The sequence below is a fragment of the Fusarium oxysporum genome, chromosome 2 (genome assembly GCF_000149955.1).
Source record: "Fusarium oxysporum f. sp. lycopersici 4287 chromosome 2, whole genome shotgun sequence".
NCBI classification, from domain to species: domain Eukaryota; kingdom Fungi; phylum Ascomycota; class Sordariomycetes; order Hypocreales; family Nectriaceae; genus Fusarium; species Fusarium oxysporum.
Window position 1 is genome coordinate 3,381,744 of NC_030987.1, and position 18,438 is coordinate 3,400,181.

At 49.2% G+C, this 18,438-nt stretch overlaps 6 protein-coding genes across 12 annotated transcripts; 2 read left to right on the forward strand and 4 right to left on the reverse strand.

Moving 5' to 3' along the window:
• Window positions 1–409: 409 nt before the first annotated feature.
• Window positions 410–7,841, forward strand: FOXG_08419 (kinetochore protein NUF2). Of its 4 annotated transcripts, XM_018387340.1 has the most exons (4): window positions 719–2,699; window positions 2,801–3,512; window positions 3,573–6,531; window positions 6,586–6,926. In XM_018387340.1, exons 3-4 carry the CDS (start codon window positions 5,260–5,262, stop codon window positions 6,700–6,702), a joined length of 1,389 nt encoding a protein of 462 aa, XP_018245183.1. In that variant the 5' UTR covers window positions 719–2,699; window positions 2,801–3,512; window positions 3,573–5,259; the 3' UTR covers window positions 6,703–6,926. The 4 variants fall into 4 exon arrangements, with proteins under 4 accessions (XP_018245180.1, XP_018245183.1, XP_018245182.1 ...); XM_018387337.1 differs by having other exon boundaries at window positions 410–2,699; window positions 2,801–6,531; window positions 6,586–7,841; XM_018387339.1 differs by having other exon boundaries at window positions 719–3,512.
• Window positions 6,717–7,848, reverse strand: FOXG_08420 (uncharacterized protein). Its single transcript, XM_018387341.1, has one exon. It carries the CDS (start codon window positions 7,643–7,645, stop codon window positions 6,962–6,964), a length of 684 nt encoding a protein of 227 aa, XP_018245184.1. The 5' UTR covers window positions 7,646–7,848; the 3' UTR covers window positions 6,717–6,961.
• Window positions 7,849–7,899: 51 nt separating this feature from the next.
• FOXG_08421 (uncharacterized protein) lies at window positions 7,900–11,647 on the forward strand. The gene is made up of 3 exons (XM_018387342.1): window positions 7,900–8,053; window positions 8,107–8,249; window positions 8,305–11,647. The coding sequence occupies exons 1-3, from the start codon at window positions 8,014–8,016 to the stop codon at window positions 10,447–10,449; spliced, it is 2,328 nt and encodes a 775-aa protein (XP_018245185.1). The 5' UTR covers window positions 7,900–8,013; the 3' UTR covers window positions 10,450–11,647.
• FOXG_08422 (uncharacterized protein) lies at window positions 8,824–12,184 on the reverse strand. Of its 2 annotated transcripts, XM_018387343.1 has the most exons (3): window positions 11,473–12,184; window positions 10,903–11,401; window positions 8,824–10,842 (listed from the first exon to the last, which is right to left on the reverse strand). In XM_018387343.1, exons 1-3 carry the CDS (start codon window positions 11,702–11,704, stop codon window positions 10,608–10,610), a joined length of 966 nt encoding a protein of 321 aa, XP_018245186.1. In that variant the 5' UTR covers window positions 11,705–12,184; the 3' UTR covers window positions 8,824–10,607. The 2 variants fall into 2 exon arrangements, with proteins under 2 accessions (XP_018245186.1, XP_018245187.1); XM_018387344.1 differs by lacking the exon at window positions 11,473–12,184 and having other exon boundaries at window positions 10,903–11,425.
• A 309-nt stretch (window positions 12,185–12,493) lies between these two features.
• On the reverse strand, window positions 12,494–14,017 carry FOXG_08423 (3-hydroxyisobutyrate dehydrogenase). 2 transcript variants are annotated; one of them, XM_018387345.1, is made up of 3 exons: window positions 13,687–14,017; window positions 13,465–13,635; window positions 12,494–13,410 (listed from the first exon to the last, which is right to left on the reverse strand). In XM_018387345.1, the coding sequence occupies exons 1-3, from the start codon at window positions 13,786–13,788 to the stop codon at window positions 12,682–12,684; spliced, it is 1,002 nt and encodes a 333-aa protein (XP_018245188.1). In that variant the 5' UTR covers window positions 13,789–14,017; the 3' UTR covers window positions 12,494–12,681. The 2 variants fall into 2 exon arrangements, with proteins under 2 accessions (XP_018245188.1, XP_018245189.1); XM_018387346.1 differs by having other exon boundaries at window positions 13,465–14,017.
• A 198-nt stretch (window positions 14,018–14,215) lies between these two features.
• FOXG_08424 (uncharacterized protein) lies at window positions 14,216–16,757 on the reverse strand. Of its 2 annotated transcripts, XM_018387348.1 has the most exons (4): window positions 16,528–16,757; window positions 16,208–16,412; window positions 14,964–16,149; window positions 14,216–14,910 (listed from the first exon to the last, which is right to left on the reverse strand). In XM_018387348.1, exons 2-4 carry the CDS (start codon window positions 16,275–16,277, stop codon window positions 14,877–14,879), a joined length of 1,290 nt encoding a protein of 429 aa, XP_018245191.1. In that variant the 5' UTR covers window positions 16,278–16,412; window positions 16,528–16,757; the 3' UTR covers window positions 14,216–14,876. The 2 variants fall into 2 exon arrangements, with proteins under 2 accessions (XP_018245191.1, XP_018245190.1); XM_018387347.1 differs by having other exon boundaries at window positions 16,208–16,757.
• Between the last annotated feature and the right edge of the window lie 1,681 nt (window positions 16,758–18,438).

Consider the following 18,438-nt stretch of genomic DNA (forward strand, 5'->3'; position numbering starts at 1 on the left):
GGGGTGTTGAATGAAAGGCCCAAATTTTTCAGGGGCCCCGGGGGCCGGGAGGACAGGGAAGGAAAGGGAAGGAAATGGGTCAATGGAACAAGCCAATGACTAGGAGGTAGCTTCCCAGTTGCGGCCAACGAGATGCTGCAGGTTGAGTGGGAAAATCGACGTCAGGCTTCGGCGGAAGCAGAGACAGACAGGGAAGGGCGGGAAAGGCCCACAGTCACTGAATTGTGCTTTGCTTTTGGACTGATCCCTTGCAACTTGAAAGTGCTAACAGGAGTCAAGGGCTCCAGTGTGTACCCGGTACGTACCTCCTTTTTTTTTAGACCTAAGCGCATCAGAAGGACATCAAAAGCCCCCAGATACCCCCTGGTCAACGTGGCAAGGGTCCCGTCTCTCTGGAGCCCTTTCAACGGGGCCTTTTAGAGCAAATGGAAGTGGATCACTGTAAAAAAGGTCTCATGAGGTAGCGGTACGAGAATCGTTAGTGGATGTAGGCACTCAATAAGCGATGCCCAGTACCAGTACTTGCTGGCGGGGACTTCCAGGGCGTCGAGGGGCACACTTAGGCTGCTGATGAGGTGGCGCTCAACCCGCTGGAGGGGCCGCTGAGTTGATGCTGTTGGCGTTGGTTAAGTGCTGGGAGTTAGGCGGCGGGGCAGCCTCGTAATTGAACGGGTAGAGCAAAAGCATCCGACAAGACCAGACGGTCAACACCGCAATACTCGGTGAAACTTGAATTGGAGCAAGGGAACTCGGATAGAGCAAGCGAGAGGAAATGAAGAGGTACATATGATAGTGTACGATAAGTACAGTATGCACATCAATGGATAAGCAGCAATCCGCTCCAAGTCCTCGTGATCTAGTGGATAGCCCGGATCAATGAATCGTGTTTAGGTACTTAGTTATATGCAAGTCAAAGTGTTTTGAGCAGATGGTGGTCATCGATTGAACAAGGCAGCAATGAGAGGTCAAGCTGACTCGTCTAAGCTGAGAGGGGCAGAAGATCTAGCGAGGAAAGCTACGTACGGTATTGGTGATTGATCAGGTTTGTTTGTTTTTATGTGGAAGGACCTAACTAAGCAAAACATCACCAGAGTGAATTTGCCAATGGCATGAAGATGATGTAAAAGGCGGGGAGCAATAACTAGCAGGTACGATTCATGGCAAGAGGGAGCCAACTTTAGGACTCATCTCTCTAAAGCATCTACAGATACCACAGCAGCTGATGATAGATAACAACTGATTCATGGCAAATGCTTAGGTGGTCCGGCTTGTGCTCTCTCATTCCTATACCTCCGTACAATCATGCTTTAGATTCTTCTCATCACTACCCTTGTCGGTACTTGTGTTCCAAGCAGAGGCTGGGCGGTCTTGGCTGTCGACTAACACTCAGCAGCCGCTAGATTAACTCTGAAAGGAGTAGCGGATGCTATTTTGGCCGCTTTTGAAGGAATTGCATGAAACAAACAGCATGGACGACATTGTCTTTGTGTCACGAGCTCAATATGCTGTTCGTGTCTACGTCAAGGATTACAAGATACTGACAAAAGAACAGAATTCCATTTGAGCTTTGATACTTGGCAATCATCACAGCTGAAGATGGAGCAACATGGGCCCTCCGGATCTTCACTCCGCTAGGAGCCGTCGATGATCGTCGGTATAGCTCCGTGTATGTCCTCTCCTCGCATTGGCGTTGGCATTGGCTTGGACGTTAGATGTCGAATCTCATCTTACCTCAGGACACCTCAACCAATGCATGAGGTCAAGTTCGTGCCCTTCTGCAATGACCACTTCCTTGGATTGGCCAATCTCAGTAACGAGAGGGTGTGCATAACCACGAGTTGATGGCTTTGCCGTTCCTCTCAGTATGCCACGGGGACACTTTCTCGGTGCTCAGCTCCTCTTTCGTCTGTGATCTTCTGCAACGCGACTGTTCGCCACACTTGTGTCGCCGTTGCAGCCACAAATTGACTCGGCTCAACTTTGGAAAGTTCCCTCACATTGACAAGATCGAGTCAAACGCCTTTTCCGTCTCCTCGCGGGATATCATTGAATAGTAGCCATGGAGCCAAGCAGCCATCGGCACATGTCAGAAACTCTCGTTCTCGTCGCTTATTCTCTTCGGCTTCTTTCTCCTCCCGCGGCCGTGATGAATCGCGATAGCTGGTCTCGTGGTTCACGACACCCGCCACACGATTGAGTGTAGTACTATCAACAGATATTGGGTTGGACGCTAGTTCGACACAGGGGACATTGTTTCGCCCTGTCCGAAGATCTCGTTCGCTGCCATGCGATCGAGGCTGTCACGCCAAAATCCCCCGCCCCTTGCTATTAGGTGACTACTGCAGCTGTTCAGTCATGTCTCACAACCGTCTGGGGCATGCAGAGAGTCTCGAGAGACGACAGTGCTTGCTCCCTCCCTCTTCCGCCCCCTTTAGCTCGAGCGCTTGACTTGGACAAAGCAATGCTGCGAAACTACCTTATACAGCCCAGTGCTGTAGCTGCGAATTGATTTGCTGTGCGTAGCATGTTGCAGAGGCTGGGTTAGCAGACGACATCAGGTACCCTGTTCTTGAGCCTTTTTGCCAAGCCTCTCTCGTCCGTTTTCCAGGTACCGGTACCTATGTACCTCGCATCAGGACCCATGCGACTTGCGCCTGTCTACGCCGTCCCTGCGTGTTTCTTCGTATTTTCTTTTCAAAGTACGAAGTCACTCTCTTAAAGCCCGACACTTGATTTCTCGTTGCCTTCGGGGCCTTCGTATCCGCCAGCCGATGCTTAGAAAGTGCTGACTGAATCTTAGCACCTCGCTTGTTGTCAGCCGTTGGATCTTATACGGGCTTTTGGAATGTGATGATCGATACATCCCCTGTCTATCACCAAGAGCTTAACGAAGCCACAAGGCTATCAAGTAGTTAGGATAGCCGCAAAGGCCAGCTTTTTTTGACATGACAGGGTAACAAATACGGCCAGTTACCATATTTTGATCCCTAGGCAGTCTTTCTGCTTCTTTCTTTCAATCTTTGAGTCCCCAGAGGCACTGTTTACAATCCTGGACTTCTATCAAGAACATGGCATGCATGGGTAGGGTTATTTCCGAACCAAGTTTTCGTCTCCTCCTACCGTCGATCCAACATGGAAATGAGCGTCATAATTACACGAGCAGTTCAGGTCAACCATTACCGAATCGAAGCTCTATGTCGATCAATTGCATTTCAGGATTTCTTTCATCACACAAGCAGACAGGTCAGGCCGGTTCAGCTTAGCCTTCATAAGAGTTGAAGTTACATATTCGACGTCACACAATCAACTTGTCATACATCACTGTGGCATGGTCGGCAAGTTTGTCCAGTCTATCGCGGAACATGCCTTGGTACGTATACTGTACTATAGCACTCCCGCAGCACGACCGTTGCAACGTGGAGCTTGGGCCTGATAAACGTTGCGAATCAGGGACCAGAGGGTTCTTTTTGACTTCACCCGAACTTCAGATTGGCCAATGAATTTGCAGTTGGGTCAGTGATCCTGAATCGTGTGGCATCTCTACATCCTAACAGCTGAGAAACCACAAGAAGATCCCAGAGAGATCGTCTTTCAAGCTTGCGACATCCCAACAGTCCCATCTTGCAATGTTAACGACACTCTCTGTTATGCAGCAGAGGATGGGATCCTTGTCTAACAGTGGTGAATCTTAGCGCTCCCGGCGCCCGCCACGGAAACAAAGGGCGGCCCATCCCTCCGTAACCTTAGCAAGTTACTCGGGGTTTCCTTGTCCAAGAAAGTTTTCCGCAAGGCACCATGCATGTCAAGTCATGCATGAAGAGGATTTTTGAAGGCTTCTTTTTCGGTCGTCGCCAATAGCCGGGGGATGTGTGTGTCGCACAACAAGATATATGTCGCTTCCCGTTGCCTATTCCAATAGGTTTCTGGCCAATTTCCGAGCCAAGGACTATTTGCGGTCAATACCAGCGAGTCAATCAGTTCTTGAATCAGTAAATGGGTTTGATCTCTTCGGCAGAAGCGAAGATTAGGTTTGCTCCTTTGTCAGAGTCGATCGGGGCAGATTTGTCCCAGCGTTTCGATGCCCCTGAGGCCTTGTTTCATTGGGGAGTATTGGTTCTGGGGACTAGGCTTTGAGCCAATCGATCTCATGTTTCAATGGCGTAGAGCTATTGCTTTTTTACTCAGACTTCGGGCTTTCTTACCCCCTGGACAAGCAGACAGGCTAGAGTAAGAGGATGGTGGTTTCGTTTCAGGGGCGCCACTTTGATTGATCAAAAAGCAATGAAACGTCCTGGGTCTGGCTCGGGCGTGCTGGCGTACCGCCACGTGGATAAGATACTGTACGCAGAAGTTGTGGTTGGAGCTGGCAACGTGGGACGAAGACTTCTGAGAAACTGGCTTACAAACACGTTCCCTTGGAAGAGTTTTGACCAACGGCCAACAACCCAAGTTGGGTTTCTTTCAGTGAGTCGCTGTATAAGGTAGTATCAGCTATACTGAGCGACTGTTCACTGCGTGCCGCAGAGACTAGATGACACAACAATTTGCTTCAATGTGCTTGCATCTGCTGCATTACCAAGCCACGCGAGTTGAGTGATTAATTCACAGGTTGCAAATGCACAGAGACGAGTTGACGGCTGCAAGTGAGACGAACAAGTGCAGAATAGTCAAGGATCACCAGTCAATTCTCGCCAATGATATGCTGGTGACCATCTAGACTATATTTAGTGATACGAGCGAACGTCACTGATAGCAGTTTTGTGGAACATGTCAGTGCTTCTTCCTGCAGCATTCTTTGGGTTTCGAAAGTGTTATTTCGAGATCAGATGATGGCTCAAAGCTCAGAATTATCATTCATAGTATCAGAAACTCAACATGGCATCTCTTGAGTACCTCCTGAGTTGTCTGGAGTATCATATATCGATCAAGATCAGTTGCAGGGTTTAGAGATAAAACTTTCCCATAATTAGGGACGAAATTAAACATGACCAATAGCAAAGACATCGTTTATCAAAGACATCTATCGCATTTGTCTGAAGCCACTGTTTAAGATCTGCACAAATCTCCATTTTTTGAAACAATACTGGCACGACTGAGTTGGGCTGCGATATGCCATCACGTGATGCCACTTCTCTATGTTTCCACGGCAACACCTAATATGGTGTTTATCCTTTTCAGTAATCGCGACAAACTAATTAAGCCAAAAGCGCAGCCAAAGAAGAGAATACGATTTTGACAAGATAAAACACAACCGCAACTATGGCGTACAATCCGCGAATGAGCATTATTCCAACCTCGCAGCAACAATCGCGGACTCGAAAAAAGGAGGAAGAGGCAGATGCTTTTATGCGTCTCCCTGACCGCGAAATCGTTGGCTGCATCACCGACATCGGCATCAACTTCACCGTCGCAGATCTTCAAAAGCCAAATGCAGCACATGTTCAGCAAATCTTTGAGTGGTTCGCCGAACTCCTTCTCAATGCGACGCGTGAGACTGTTGAGCCGGCCATGCGAGCTGCCGCCGAGGATATTGTGGGAGAATACTCGGATGTCATCCCTCCGGACACTCGCAACCTCATGGGCTTTTATGTGTCGCTGCGCAGGCTGTTGTTTGAGTGCGGCATTACCGATTTCAGCTTCAACGACTTGTATAAGCCGACATATGATCGCCTCGTGAAGATTTTCAGTTACCTAATCAATTTTGTTCGATTCCGCGAGTCACAAACGGCTGTTATCGACCAGTACTATAACAAGGCAGAGTCGACAAAGACACGCATTGAGACGCTCTATGCCGAGAACCAGGAGAATGAGGGTCGTCTGGAAGATATGAAACACAACCGCAAAGCCATGGAGGCGCAAGTCCGAGAAAAGACAATGAGGAACGAGGAGCTCAAGAAGAGACTGCTAGAGCTTCGACGGAACCAGGAAAGGGTTGCTGCACGGCTGGAAGAGGCCAAGCAGAAGAAGGGCGAGCTCACTGCAGTGTTGGAACAAAAGACCCACGAAAAGGTTACCTTGAAACAGGAAAGCACAAAACTGCGACCTTATGTGCTCCAGAGCGCCTCAGATCTTCAGGAGAACTTGGCCGAGCTGCGTGAAATTCTCAACAACGATAAATCACACATCGACGCATTGGACCGAAGAGCACGAGCCCTGCAGACCTCAACGGATTCATTCTCAGTCGTCTCAACAGATGTTGCATCATGCATAAAGATCCTCGACGAGATCGCTGCAGAGCTGGCCAAGGAAGAGGAAGAACTAGCACGTAATGCAAAGCAGCGTGATGCCCTCTCAGAGCGCGGTAACAACGCGCGTGAAGTCGAGCGCACCGAGACTATGCTGAAACGTCAGTTGAACAAGTGGACAGAGAGGACAGAGAAACTCCGCGAGCAGAGCAACCAGAAGGCGAGGGAGGCGAAGGAGAAGATGCATGAGCTCCGGGCAGTGCACAAGCAGCTCACTGAGGAACAGACTGAGAAGGGCAAGGAGATGGAGGTTCGACGTGTCAGAATCGAGCAGACTGAGAAAAAGGTAAGCCATCCCGCGACGTTGTGTATGAGTGGCAAATTACTAACATGTGCATAGATGCTTGACTTGAAGGAGAATATTGAGAATGAGGTTCATAGTGCGCATGAAGAGTACCGCAAGATGGAGGCACACATCAAGCTGTACATTGCTGAGATGGAGCAGGCTATTGCTTAAGTCTGTCTAACGGTGGTTTCCGTGTTTTTGTCATGCTTTATGTTATGGTTGGCGGCAATATTTGGGATACCTTAGATACCATGGGTTGGCGTTGAAGGCTGTAATGATGATATGTTAATGTTGACGCCTAGTATGTCTCTTTTGATCATGGTAATCAAGACTTGATATTCATTGACTATTTCACACATTGTCCGAGTGTATTGTGCACTTAGTAATAGGGAAACTCGTCACAGTTTCTAATGGGAGAGCACCAACCAATTCAACCTTCTTGTTCACGAGTATCGAATTCGAACCATCGACTCAAGACTTGCTTGAGACTGACTGTCCGTCCACTCCATGACCCATCGTCTCTTCTTGGTGTGCCATTCAACAGAGGCATTATCTCTCCTCCAAGGTGATCCAGGGTATCGTGTCCTCCTATCCCTTTTGGCTCAATGATGGCAGCTCTAAACTCGTTTCGTGAGGCAGCATCGACTAGGAGAGCAGCTGAGTTACCGATGCCTTGCGCAGACCATTCACTTGCGTCCCTGTGAAGAGCCAGAAGACCGTAGACCAGAAGCAGTGGTGGTCGAGAAGTGGACGTATAGTTTGGTGGTGCTGGTATGAGTGAGTCCTTTGGTGTAAAGACAGAGAGAAAGGCGCGTAGATGTGTGACAGTTGGCGCAAATAGAAATCTAATGTGGCGGGATATGGCTATTTGATACAGGGGTGCTTTTAGGAGCTGATGAGAAGGTTGTGTTTCTGAGTTCCCTGAGTCTTCCAGTTGTAGTTGTTCTTCTTGAAGAGTGAGATGGTGTCTTATGTCCTCGATGAGTGAGCTCTGAAACTCTTCTTTTGATGAGCCGATTATTATTGTCGAAGGATATCTATGGTACGATATGATATACGATAGAAGCTCGGAAGGAGTTTTTGGCGAGACGATGATGGGTTGAGAGGATTCCATAGTGTGATGTTGCCATTGAGTTTATCCAGGGTAGCTCATATCAAGAAGGTTAAGCAAAGAGAGTTGAGTTTCGAGTTTGATATCGCATGTTTAAACCCTAATGACATATTTTGTGGAATGACTGTCATAATGGCATTTTAGGAAACTCGGATGCTGTTCTCAATCTTCAGGTCAATATATTGATACAAGGTTGAAGTTGTACTGTCTAGGGGCAGGTAGTTGGGCTCCCCACCAATTGTCACGCCCCTCCACCTCCACAGTCCGCAGCAACCATCTCTCAACGTCATCTCAAACACCTACACTAAAACCCCCCTCAAAAGCTCTCCCTCCTCTCAACGCGGCGTAAGCTCGAAAAGCTCACTCGCGCAATGGAGTCAATAGCGAGGATCTCGAGTCTCATGGAGACCGGTACGTCTCTCTATTGACCGCTTCATCTGTCGCTAAACTGACTGATCATCCAGCGAGGGAGCTCACCCTCGATGCTGCCCAGGCGACGCGCGGTGCGCGCACGAGCTCAAGACCTTTGGATCGAAACCAGATGAGGAAGTTACTGGATAGCAGGAACGAGCGCGAGGTTCTCGAGGGTCTACGGCGTGTTATGGCGGTGCGTTGTGTTGATCTCTCGGCAGTGTATCCTGGCACTAATAGTGATGAGGCAGATGATGTACCGAAACCACAAGACACTACCGTTCTTCTCTTCTGTCGTCAAGAATGTCGCCTCACCGAATATTGAGATCAAGAAGCTTGTCTACATATACCTCATCCACCATGCCGAAAAGGAGCCCGATCTCGCACTCCTCTCCATCAACACTATTCAGAAATCCTTATCCGATCAGAACCCCCAAGTCCGAGCTCTCGCCCTCAAGACCATGTCCGGAATTCGAGTCCCCGTCATCAGCCAGATTGTATCTCTCGCTATCAAGAAGGGCGTCGCCGACATGAGCCCCTACGTGCGGAAAGCAGCTGCCCTTGCGATTCCGAAATGCCATCGATTAGACCCGAGTCAAGCGCCGCAGTTGATCGACTACTTATCGACTTTGCTGGGTGATAAGCAATACTATGTTGCTGGAGCTGCCGTGTCAGCTTTCCTCGAGATTTGCCCCGACCGAATAGACCTTATTCATAAGCATTATCGCACGCTGATCAAACAAGTGGTAGATATGGACGAATGGAGTCAACTGGCTACACTACGACTGATGATGTATTATGCGCGAAAGTGTTTCCCTCGAAGGACAGAGTCGCCAGACGAATCTACCGAAAATTCCCAGGATCAGCAAGTGGACGACTTCTACGGCGAATCGCGACAAGGTAGTCGAAGTCAGGGGTCTTTAGTGCTTGACCCGGATCTGGCATTGCTGCTAAATGGCATCAGACCTTTACTGCAGAGTAGGAATGCTGGTGTTGTTGTCGCTGTCACTCGGTGCTATGTCGACATCGGAACACCCGATTATGTAAAGCAGGCTATTGGCCCCTTGATCGCCTTGCTTCGTGGAGCTCAGGATATTCAGGAGACTGCTCTGTTCAATATCGTCTCCGTATGTCTTCTTCGGCCAACTGATTTCGTCAAATATGCGAGCCATTTCCTGGTTCGAGCCACCGATACTGCCCCTGTATGGGAGTTGAAGTTGGAAATCCTGACAATTATCTTCCCTCACAGCCCACCACATGTTAAAAGCCTTATTCTGAAGGAGCTCGAGCACTTCTCGCAAGGAACAAACAAAGCATTGGTTCGAGAGGCGGTGCGTGCTATTGGACGCTGCGCCCAGACTGATACCTCTGCAGCTCCTCGATGCTTGAAGTTGCTCCTGGGTCAAATTACTAGCTTGGATGGTACCCTTGCTGCCGAGTCACTGACAGTCATTCGTCACCTGATACAACAGGACGTCCAGGGACATGTTGGGACGGTCGTTCGTCTAGCGAAGAATCTCGACTCTGCAACTGACCCCCAGGCTCGTGCTACAATCATCTGGCTCGTGGGCGAATTCTCGGGTCTGAATGGAGAGGACAACATTGCGCCAGATGTTCTTCGCATCTTGCTCAAGGAGTTTTCTAATGAATCGCCAGTTGCTAAGCAACAGATTCTGCTCTTGGCGGCCAAGGTTTACCTCCACCACCTCAACCGCAAGAGTGAAGCTGAAAAGGAGAGGGACGCTGAGGAGGATCCGCCCATGGATACAGATACTCATCCTATTGTGAGGTTATGGGAATACGTCCTGCTACTTGTGAGATATGATACATCGTTCGATCTCCGTGATCGCGCGAGAATGTATCGATCACTTCTTGCAGTTCCCCAGCTGGCGACGTTGATGCTCCTTGCTGAGAAGCCCGCACCACATGCCCCGAGCCCATCAGAATCTCGAAAGGGATTCCTCCTGGGTTCTTCCACATTGGTGCTTGCAGGTGGCGGTGGTATTCATGGTCTTCGGGGCTACGAACCCTTACCCGACTGGGTTGAGGAAGGAAAGCAGCCTGATCGCCGACTTCGAGAACCTGAAGGCAGTCAAAGTTCTAGGTATGATGTTGAAAGAAGTACGCTACCTGCCAGTGAGAGACTTGACGAGGCGGCCAAGACAGCCATGCCTAGCAAGTCAAATGGCACAGGGGCAGGCACGGGCGAAGCAGTGGGTGCTAAGACTTTGGATGACTGGCTTGCAGAAGAAGAGCAAGAAAGCGAGGAGACTGAGGAAGAGACAGAAGAGGAATCATCGGAGGAAGAAGAAGAGGATGAGGAAGAGGATGATGACGAGGAAGAAGAGACGGACAGCGATGACGATGGAGAAGCCGATAGACTGGTTAAATCCTAATATCGATAGAAAGCATTATCAAGACACGCTCAACTTGGACTCATCCGAGTCTACAAGAACTGGTCTAATATCGTCCCAATACCTCGCGCCCTGGTTCAAACAAGACTAAACAACAAATACCCCTTCCTATACACTATCCTAATCTATTCCATATCCCTCTAAGCAGTCTGAGAGTTTTCAACTTTTCGTTCCTCGCTGGAAGATTCGGCAGGTGTCTCGGCCTCAGTCTTCTTAGTGCGCTGCATAGTGACAGCCATCTGAGGGAAGAAAATTCCAGGATGGAAGGCCGTCAATAGGAAGCCAGTGATGAGAACAAGGGAGCTATCGAGGACGAGGAAGCTAGGCTCATCCTGCATGATATGGTTACCCCAGCCACCAGCCATTTCGGCAATTCTACAGTTTCTCGCGTCAGCTGATGTAAGAAGATAGGATAAATGAGGATTGTGCACTAACCGGTAAATGCAACGAGTGAGAATGGCAAAATAGGCGCCCGAAACAGCAAAGCCAAACATACGGAACTTCTTATCCTGCCAGACACGCAGCGACTCAGGGGCAGCCTCTGAACTATGGAGGTACTTCTTCACACGCAAGTAGTAATCAGTGCCCATGGCTCCAAAGGCGAGGAGCACGATGACTTGGAGGACGACACCGGCGATGATGGTCCTGTTGCCGTTCCTAGCGAGCTCGGGCTGGTTGCGCTTTGCTGCTGCTGCGACACCGCCGCCGATGGCTTGGATGATGAGACACGAGAGGTCGGCGGGGAGGAAGATGCGTGGATACCATCGAGGATGAATTCGTGAGAGGTCTGGGTTGAGTGCGAGGGCGACGTGCTTGAGGGTGAGGTAGATGGCGGCGCAGATGAAGGTCGGGGCGATGATGATGCAGCAGATTTGGGTCTGGAAGGCTGATGACTTCCATGGGTTAGGGTCCATCTGAATACGGCCGATATATCCTGGACTTGTTAGCATTTCATCATTTTTTTCTCTTCCTCTCAGCGAGTGGTGTTGAGTTGGTAGATCATACCAATAGTCTCGAGCAGTAAGCCTGCTCCAAGAGTCGCAGCATAGGTCCATGTCTTCTTCCAGACACCCAGCCCTACAGAGGACAGGAATAGAATCGCAAAACAGATTGTAAAGAAGTAACTGGATCCTTTGTTGGGAACATAACCGAGGACAGTTGCGCTGACGGGACAGAGGGCGGTGATATCGGTGCAGTCGTCGAAACTCGCTGGTCGACGAGCGTATAATTCGTACATTTTGAGGCTATCTCAGTGTAGTACTCTACTCGATATGTAAAGGTGAAGAAATGCCAAGTAAATGAAGAGAGAGCAGTGATTGTCACTGGTATTTGCCTCTTGGTCTGTGGATGATGATGACTTATGGATTCGTTTCAAGCGACCCGCTTGTATGAAAGGATCCTTGTTTCATGAAGAAACACAAGAGAGGACGAAGAGAGAAGAAGAAGGGAAAAGAGAGGAAGAAAAGAGTGACCAAGGTGTAAAGATAGGCCGAATATGATTACGGTACGCGCATACAAGATCCATCGTTGCTGACTCGATCCTTTCATTTTCTCATTGCGACCCAATTCCTCCGGATTTTACGGGACCAACACCCGGACTTCGGGACATTAACCATACCTGAGAGCACTGAAAATACGGAGGGAAAGGTGGTTAATTCAAAGGTTAAATTCGAGTGACTAGCTCATCAACAGTTGATGATGCGAATGCCAAGGCCCGGTTATGTCTATTCCCGGGTGCAGATCCGCTTATTTCAACGTTGGAAATGCTTGTTTAGCTCGCGTTTCTCGCTTTTCTCGCGTTGGGCCTCGGGTTCTGCTGCTCGCTTACGGGGCATTTCCACTTCTGGAACGTGTATTACACTTGGCGGCCGACCCTCTTTTTGCTGCACACAATAGAGATAAGATCTGTAGCGTCGGGTTGAATCTGATCCATTTCTTTTTTTTGTTAGTTGCTGTAGGACTTCGGATCGTTTTATGCTACCGATCCGATTCTGAATGTGTAATTGATGTTTCATGATGAGATCTAGCTAGATTTGATGATACCTTACAAGCTTCATCTCCATTGTAACACTGCCTTTCAGTGACTATCACATGTCATGGATTTATTATTCTTTCTTGGTCTATTCTTTTATTCAAGAGCACGGATGAGTTGACAACACCAACCTAACTTATACGAGCCATGCGTCATCACCCCTTTCTTCTAAGCTCACTGTTTTATGACTGCTCCTCCTTACCGCCCAAATATCGGTACACAACAGAAAAGTCCCGTCCCTTGCACTTCTCCTCCTTTTCAGCAGCTTCATAAACTGCAAACGCCGTCTTTGCCAACTCCATTCTCGCACCAGCCTCCTCAGCAGCGACCATAGCCAGTCTCAGATCCTTCTTCATCAGAGATATACCGAATCCTCCTCTGTAATCTCTGTTGGCTGGCGCTGTCTCAACAACACCGGCGACGGGGTTGTTGACCTCACTGGGCCAGCATCGTCCTGTGCTGACATTGATAACACCAGCCAGTTTCTTAGGATCCAGACCCCATTGCATGCCCAAGTTCATGGCTTCTGCGGTAGCAATGTTGTTCAGAGCCAGGAGGTAGTTGTTGGCCAACTTGGCGGATAGACCTGCGCCTTGATCACCGCAATGAAGCACTTTCTTTCCCATGAGGAGAAGGACAGGCTCGAGACGAGGAATGAGATCAGGTGAAGCACCGAGCATAAAGGTCAATGTTCCAGCAGTGGCGCCTACAACACCTCCAGACATGGGCGCATCAACGAATGTGCCTTGCCCAGCAGAAGACACAGTCTTGGCGACCTGGCGGGATGTTGAAGGGTCAATGGTTGAACAATCGATAAACACACGGTCCTTTTTGGGGAGAGATGATGTGATGACGGATTCGTATACACCTTTGACGTGCTGAGGCTCTGGGAGTACAGTGATGATTGTGTCCTAGATGTGTCAGTAAGATGGCTACAAACATGGTCAGTGAGTGGGATGACCTACAGCATCTTTGGAGGCATCGAATGCGCTGGCTGCCAATTCAACTTGAGCTCCCGTCGAAGCAGCCTTCATCTCTGTTTCTAGACCCTTCATAGATTCAGGGTTGATATCAAAGATGGACACCTTGTCTGACGGTTTCAACTTTGACTGGAGGTTCTTTGCCATTTGATAACCCTATTCTCTGTGTAAGTATTTGACAACCATTCTTTGAAAGGGGATGCGTGCCATTTGTCCTAGACCGATGAAGCCGTAATTGTCTAGTCGTCGTGCCGAACTGGCGAAACCGCGACGAAGCATCAAGCTTCCAAGCCGCGTTGAAGGTCTCATGGTAGCAAAGTATAAGACAATGGATAGTTCAAGTTTACCTGACAGGATCACAACCAATGTCTGACTTGGAACAAGGCTTACAAGATTAAATAAGAAGCTGAACAAGATATAAGAAATAAATCATTACAACAACAAACAAAAAGTCTTGGATCTCACTCAAGGTTGGCGTGTGGGGGAATGGTTACCCGAATCACAGCCGGCCATTGCCGTACTTAGCCAGACCTACCGAGTTTATCTACGGGGGGAGTCTCTCCCTATGACACGACACGATGACCGAGTTGGAGATGGTTAAGAGGGCGGAGGGAGGATGCGGGGAAGCCTGAGCAGGCACCTGAGCTGCGGGGGATGTTCAGGGAGTAAAGACACTAAAGCCTGGGGCAAACTCACTACAAGTTTCTCATAACTTGGGAGTTCAGTCTTTCATATTTGCTTCACTTAGACACGATTTATCATATTAGTTTTCATTTTATTTTACTTCAACGTCTTCATACATAATCCTATAGAGTCGACACAGTCAACTCGACCGTCCTCTCTCATATGGACGTTCCTCATCGTGTCCATCTCCATCTCTGTCGTTCCGAAATCCCCATGCAAGCAAACAGAACCAATCGAAGCAAAAGACCCAGTTTCTACCAACTCATCTAGTATTGGTGTCTTCCAGGTCACAGGGGTATGTGCAAGGGGGAAGTAAGTTTTTGGTAATAAAAGTTGATAAAAAAAGAGGAAGGTCAAGGTTGGTATGGTAAGGTATGGTATAGTGATGTGGTATAGTAAGTAGTAGTAGTAGTAGTAGTAGTAGTAGTAGCAGCAGTAAAGACATCGAAAGGGCGTCGTCTCAACAAGATGCCACTCTCGACATCTCATTACGGCAACAGGGTGAGTGAGTATTGGGTAGTGATTCCGTTAAAACGAGACACAACGACAGAAAATGAAAATGAAAATGAAGAAACAACCAAAAAATACAATAGCCGCGCCGATCCAATCCAGTCCGCCCGTCCCATATCTCAGCCATGGTTGTGGTGGGATTATTCAGGTCCCTACTAGAAGACCTAGTTTAATTTCCGAAGACATGACATACAATTCATTGCTTAGATAAAGTTCATAAGCCAAGGAACAATCGCGCTGGCATACGTTAGCAAGGGTTCTTCACTATTAGACCATAGATCTTTACTCACCCAACTGCAACTGTGGCACCCAGGCCAAGTAATGCCCGGTTCTTCACCTTCTCTTTCCTTAATTCCGTCTCAGTCTTGACCTTCTTTGATCTAGGCTGCTCCTCTGGAGTCTTTTCTGTCTCTTCGCCGTCTTTGTCGCCAATGGAAATATCCGCAGCCTTTCGCTTGCTCTTCTTGGCGGAACCTGGGGCCTCATCGACATTTTCTTGTTCCTCATCAGCCTTGGCTTCAGTCTCCTTGGTCTTCTGGACCATCTCCTTGGCTGCTTCCATCATTTGGGCAATCTCCTCGGCGGTTGGAGGCTCGCCGGCTGTGGGCAGAGGAAGCTCAACTTCGGTGATTGTGCGCTTAGTTTCGACACCGTCCTCATCCTTGACGATGTCCTCCTCGACGTGGACCTTGACCTTGGGGTCCTCTTCCCTGGGCTCCAGAACGATAGCTGGCTCAAACTCGGTCGATTGCAGAACAATATCCTCTCGCTTGGTCTCCTCGACCTTGGCCTCGGTCTCAGCCACACCATTCACGAGATCGGTCTTCTCAGTAATGGTCTCGACAGTCTCGGCCTTGGCGCGGGTGCTTCGCTTTCGAGGCGAGGCAGGGGCGCGCCTGGTGCTCTTCGTGGGACTAGCAGAACGACGAGATCGAGTACTTCGAGGAATAGTCGAGGGGGTGGGGGGTGCCAGCACAGGCTGCGACGCCTTGACAGGATCAAACCTGGGAGGGGCGGTAATGCTCTTCTTGGGCGAAGACGAGTCTGGAGTTGTGGTCACGGTAATCTTGGCGGGATCGAGGAGAGCGCGAATCCAAGGAGCAATCTTGTACTCCTCAGCGAGAACGAGAGCCTGCTCCGGGGGAATCCAGATGTTGCCAGCAGTCTCTTCGGGGCTCGTAGTGGGAAGAGACTTGATGTACCTGCGCTCTGCCTCCTCGTCGGATGCCTCAGCGTAAGGGAAGCTCGCCTTGAACATGCCAGTCGCGGAGATGTAACCGTCAAAGCTGCGTCGCATCAAGAAGTAGCTGCTAGGGCTCGACTTGAAGATGCCCGAGACGATGCCCTTCGGAAGGGGGGCTCGGAGATGCGCATAATCAAAAACGCCAAGAGCCGCCTGCTCAGTCTCACCAGTGCCGGCCATCTTAGGTGTCAGCTTAGTCTGTCCGAGACGTCTACGCGCGACCAAATCCGTGTCTAGAAACAATTGTAAGCTTGCGATCTCACGACATTGAAATAGCTTGGGGTTGTTTACAATCCGGAACATCCTCTGTCATGAGAGGATTGTGCTTGGAGGGCAGTGTGCGCTCTTGATGGGATGCCATTTTGTATGATGCTTAGGCGCGGCGCGACCGATTTGGAGTACCTCTAGATCGTCAAATCGAAGCGTAATCGCGACGGGCGGCAGTATGTGCACTCGTATACCGGTGCGCAAATGATAATAAATTAGATAGAAGAGCCTGTGTAAGGATAAAAAGTCGCGTCAGTGATCGATTGCGATGAAAGGTGGTCGTTTTCAGGCGCGGGCTCGACTTCGGCGGGAACGGGCCGTAGTAGATTTGGCTTTGGACGTACCGTGTCAATGCAGGGCTTAATTCATTCAGCGGAAGAAAGTAGCCTTGAAGAACGTCAATGGCGCTTCAGGCAGTAAAATTGATAAGAAGCAGGCAACTCTAACGGTGCCTATGCCGTAGAGATAAGGGGGGGAGAAGAAAAGCAAGATGAAGTAGATGAGGGTGGAAAAAGGATCGTGACAAACTCGACGAGCGAGACGAGGGAAGAGCTGAGACGAGACGGGAAACCAGTCGCGCAAATTAGATGCTCGATAGCGTCGAGGATTTAGCAGACGGCCCTGTTGGGCTAAAAGGAGATTAGCGTGATGTCAAAAAGTGGAGAGCTGCGAGATAGATTGGTACTGAGATTTGTGTGGTGAAGCCGTGCAAATTGGAGGTCGCCCGTTAATATTTGATCAAATTACCCCCATTTTACCGTGCACCTGACTTAGCGCTATTACCCGATGAGTTCCCCCTGCCAGCGAAGCAACAGTACGTACCAACGAAATACCCTTCTTCACGTCCCTCTTTTTTTTACCGGCAGATCTAGTCGCCGATATTCGTTTAATTTGATTATTTCTTTATTTGTTGAGCCAAGCAAGTAACGGCGTCAAGGGCTACATGATTTACAGTCTAGCTTATCAGTCGCGTATCATCGCTTCTACTGTATCCGTACAGTCCATGATGTCGTCTTCGATTTCTGGTACTGTTACTAGCCAGGAGTGCACGTGGGGAAACTCTGTTCTAGAGTCAGCCAGCAATTCTTCTGCCGCCCCTAGCAACCAGCCCAACAGGTCCAGCGCCAACCAAAGTCGTCGATCTTCAGGGTGAACCACACCCCCAACAAGTCCCTGGGGTCCCCCTGGACCTCGCTGTGCCCGGCGCGCGCGAACAGGCGACTGTTCTTTTTCAGAACGCGGGGAAATGCGCATGGGTTCGGGTTGTGGTTTTCAGATTTGCGATTGTGGTTGCGGCGTCATGAGTCGGGATTCAGATGGAAGCGAAACAAGCAAGACACGACATGCAAGGGGCTGGAAGAGCTAACCTGGTGAGGTCACTGAAGAAGAGACTGTCTAATGGATGGGTGTGACCTCTGTAGTCTCACTCGTTTCTGCTGGGTTCGGTGATAGATGGGCTGCTAACATCTGCGACTCTGACGAATGGCGACGCACCATGTCACTTATCGCGCGTCAAGCACGGCAATGCTGTGCTCTGTGTGTCAGTGTTTTTCTCGGCTGATCGACTAGATCTGACAGCTAAAACAGACCTCAGAGCGTTCGATAGAGTTTGACTGGGAACAAGGGAATTATTCAAAAGCAATTCAAGCTAATCAATGGCTCAGCCCAGGGAATTCATGTCACTGCTTCAGAGTCAACAGGTTTGGCTTGCTCATATGTAGTGACAGGCGAGACTTACATGGAGTGCCCTGTGAGACTGGCTATCATTGGGTTACGTTATTATCTATTGCCGCTCATGTCTCAAATCTGTCGACGTGCATTCACTTGCATGACAGCAACGCGGAGGTTTGTGGATTATGGGTCCATTACCAACTGGTCCACGCGTTCAGAGTTGGGTGACTTGCAGGTTCTAAATCGCTGTCTTATCTTGACTCTGAGCAAGCTGTGACCAACCTACCCTAGAGGATGCTCGGATCATATAGGTGCCATAATCTGGCCAGAAAGAGCTTCGTGAATCGAAATGGCGATATGTAAGCTCCTTATTATTGTGACAAAGATGGGAGTGCGGTCATGGTCTACCTTTATCGCCCAATGTCAAGACGAATATTGTACTTCTTCATCCGATGAGCATCCCACATCAAGGTGTAGAAAACCTTACCCATGAAATCAAGTAACGAGAAGTACTAAAACTTATAGTCGAAAGTTCAGTGTACTAACAGATCCAGGGGATTGTATAAAGGCCGCGTCAACAAGTA

Excerpts from the sequence above, each read along its gene's own strand:
- FOXG_08424 (XM_018387348.1), bottom strand. The coding sequence starts at position 16,277 with ATGGCATCCCATCAAGAGCGCACACTGCCCTCCAAGCACAATCCTCTC. Across the intron at positions 16,150-16,207 it reads GACAGAGGATGTTCCGGATT|ACACGGATTTGGTCGCGCGT; the intron begins GTAAACAACCCC and ends AATTGTTTCTAG. Across the intron at positions 14,911-14,963 it reads GGTGCCACAGTTGCAGTTGG|CGCGATTGTTCCTTGGCTTA; the intron begins GTGAGTAAAGAT and ends AACGTATGCCAG.
- FOXG_08423 (XM_018387345.1), bottom strand. The coding sequence starts at position 13,788 with ATGAGACCTTCAACGCGGCTTGGAAGCTTGATGCTTCGTCGCGGTTTC. Across the intron at positions 13,636-13,686 it reads TCATCGGTCTAGGACAAATG|GGTTATCAAATGGCAAAGAA; the intron begins GCACGCATCCCC and ends CACAGAGAATAG. Across the intron at positions 13,411-13,464 it reads TCGATGCCTCCAAAGATGCT|GACACAATCATCACTGTACT; the intron begins GTAGGTCATCCC and ends TGACACATCTAG.
- FOXG_08420 (XM_018387341.1), bottom strand. The coding sequence starts at position 7,645 with ATGGAATCCTCTCAACCCATCATCGTCTCGCCAAAAACTCCTTCCGAG.
- FOXG_08421 (XM_018387342.1), top strand. The coding sequence starts at position 8,014 with ATGGAGTCAATAGCGAGGATCTCGAGTCTCATGGAGACCG. Across the intron at positions 8,054-8,106 it reads CTCGAGTCTCATGGAGACCG|CGAGGGAGCTCACCCTCGAT; the intron begins GTACGTCTCTCT and ends CTGATCATCCAG. Across the intron at positions 8,250-8,304 it reads GTCTACGGCGTGTTATGGCG|ATGATGTACCGAAACCACAA; the intron begins GTGCGTTGTGTT and ends GTGATGAGGCAG.
- FOXG_08419 (XM_018387337.1), top strand. The coding sequence starts at position 5,260 with ATGGCGTACAATCCGCGAATGAGCATTATTCCAACCTCGCAGCAACAA. Across the intron at positions 6,532-6,585 it reads TCGAGCAGACTGAGAAAAAG|ATGCTTGACTTGAAGGAGAA; the intron begins GTAAGCCATCCC and ends ACATGTGCATAG.
- FOXG_08422 (XM_018387343.1), bottom strand. The coding sequence starts at position 11,704 with ATGTACGAATTATACGCTCGTCGACCAGCGAGTTTCGACGACTGCACC. Across the intron at positions 11,402-11,472 it reads CTTACTGCTCGAGACTATTG|GATATATCGGCCGTATTCAG; the intron begins GTATGATCTACC and ends TAACAAGTCCAG. Across the intron at positions 10,843-10,902 it reads CTCACTCGTTGCATTTACCG|AATTGCCGAAATGGCTGGTG; the intron begins GTTAGTGCACAA and ends GAGAAACTGTAG.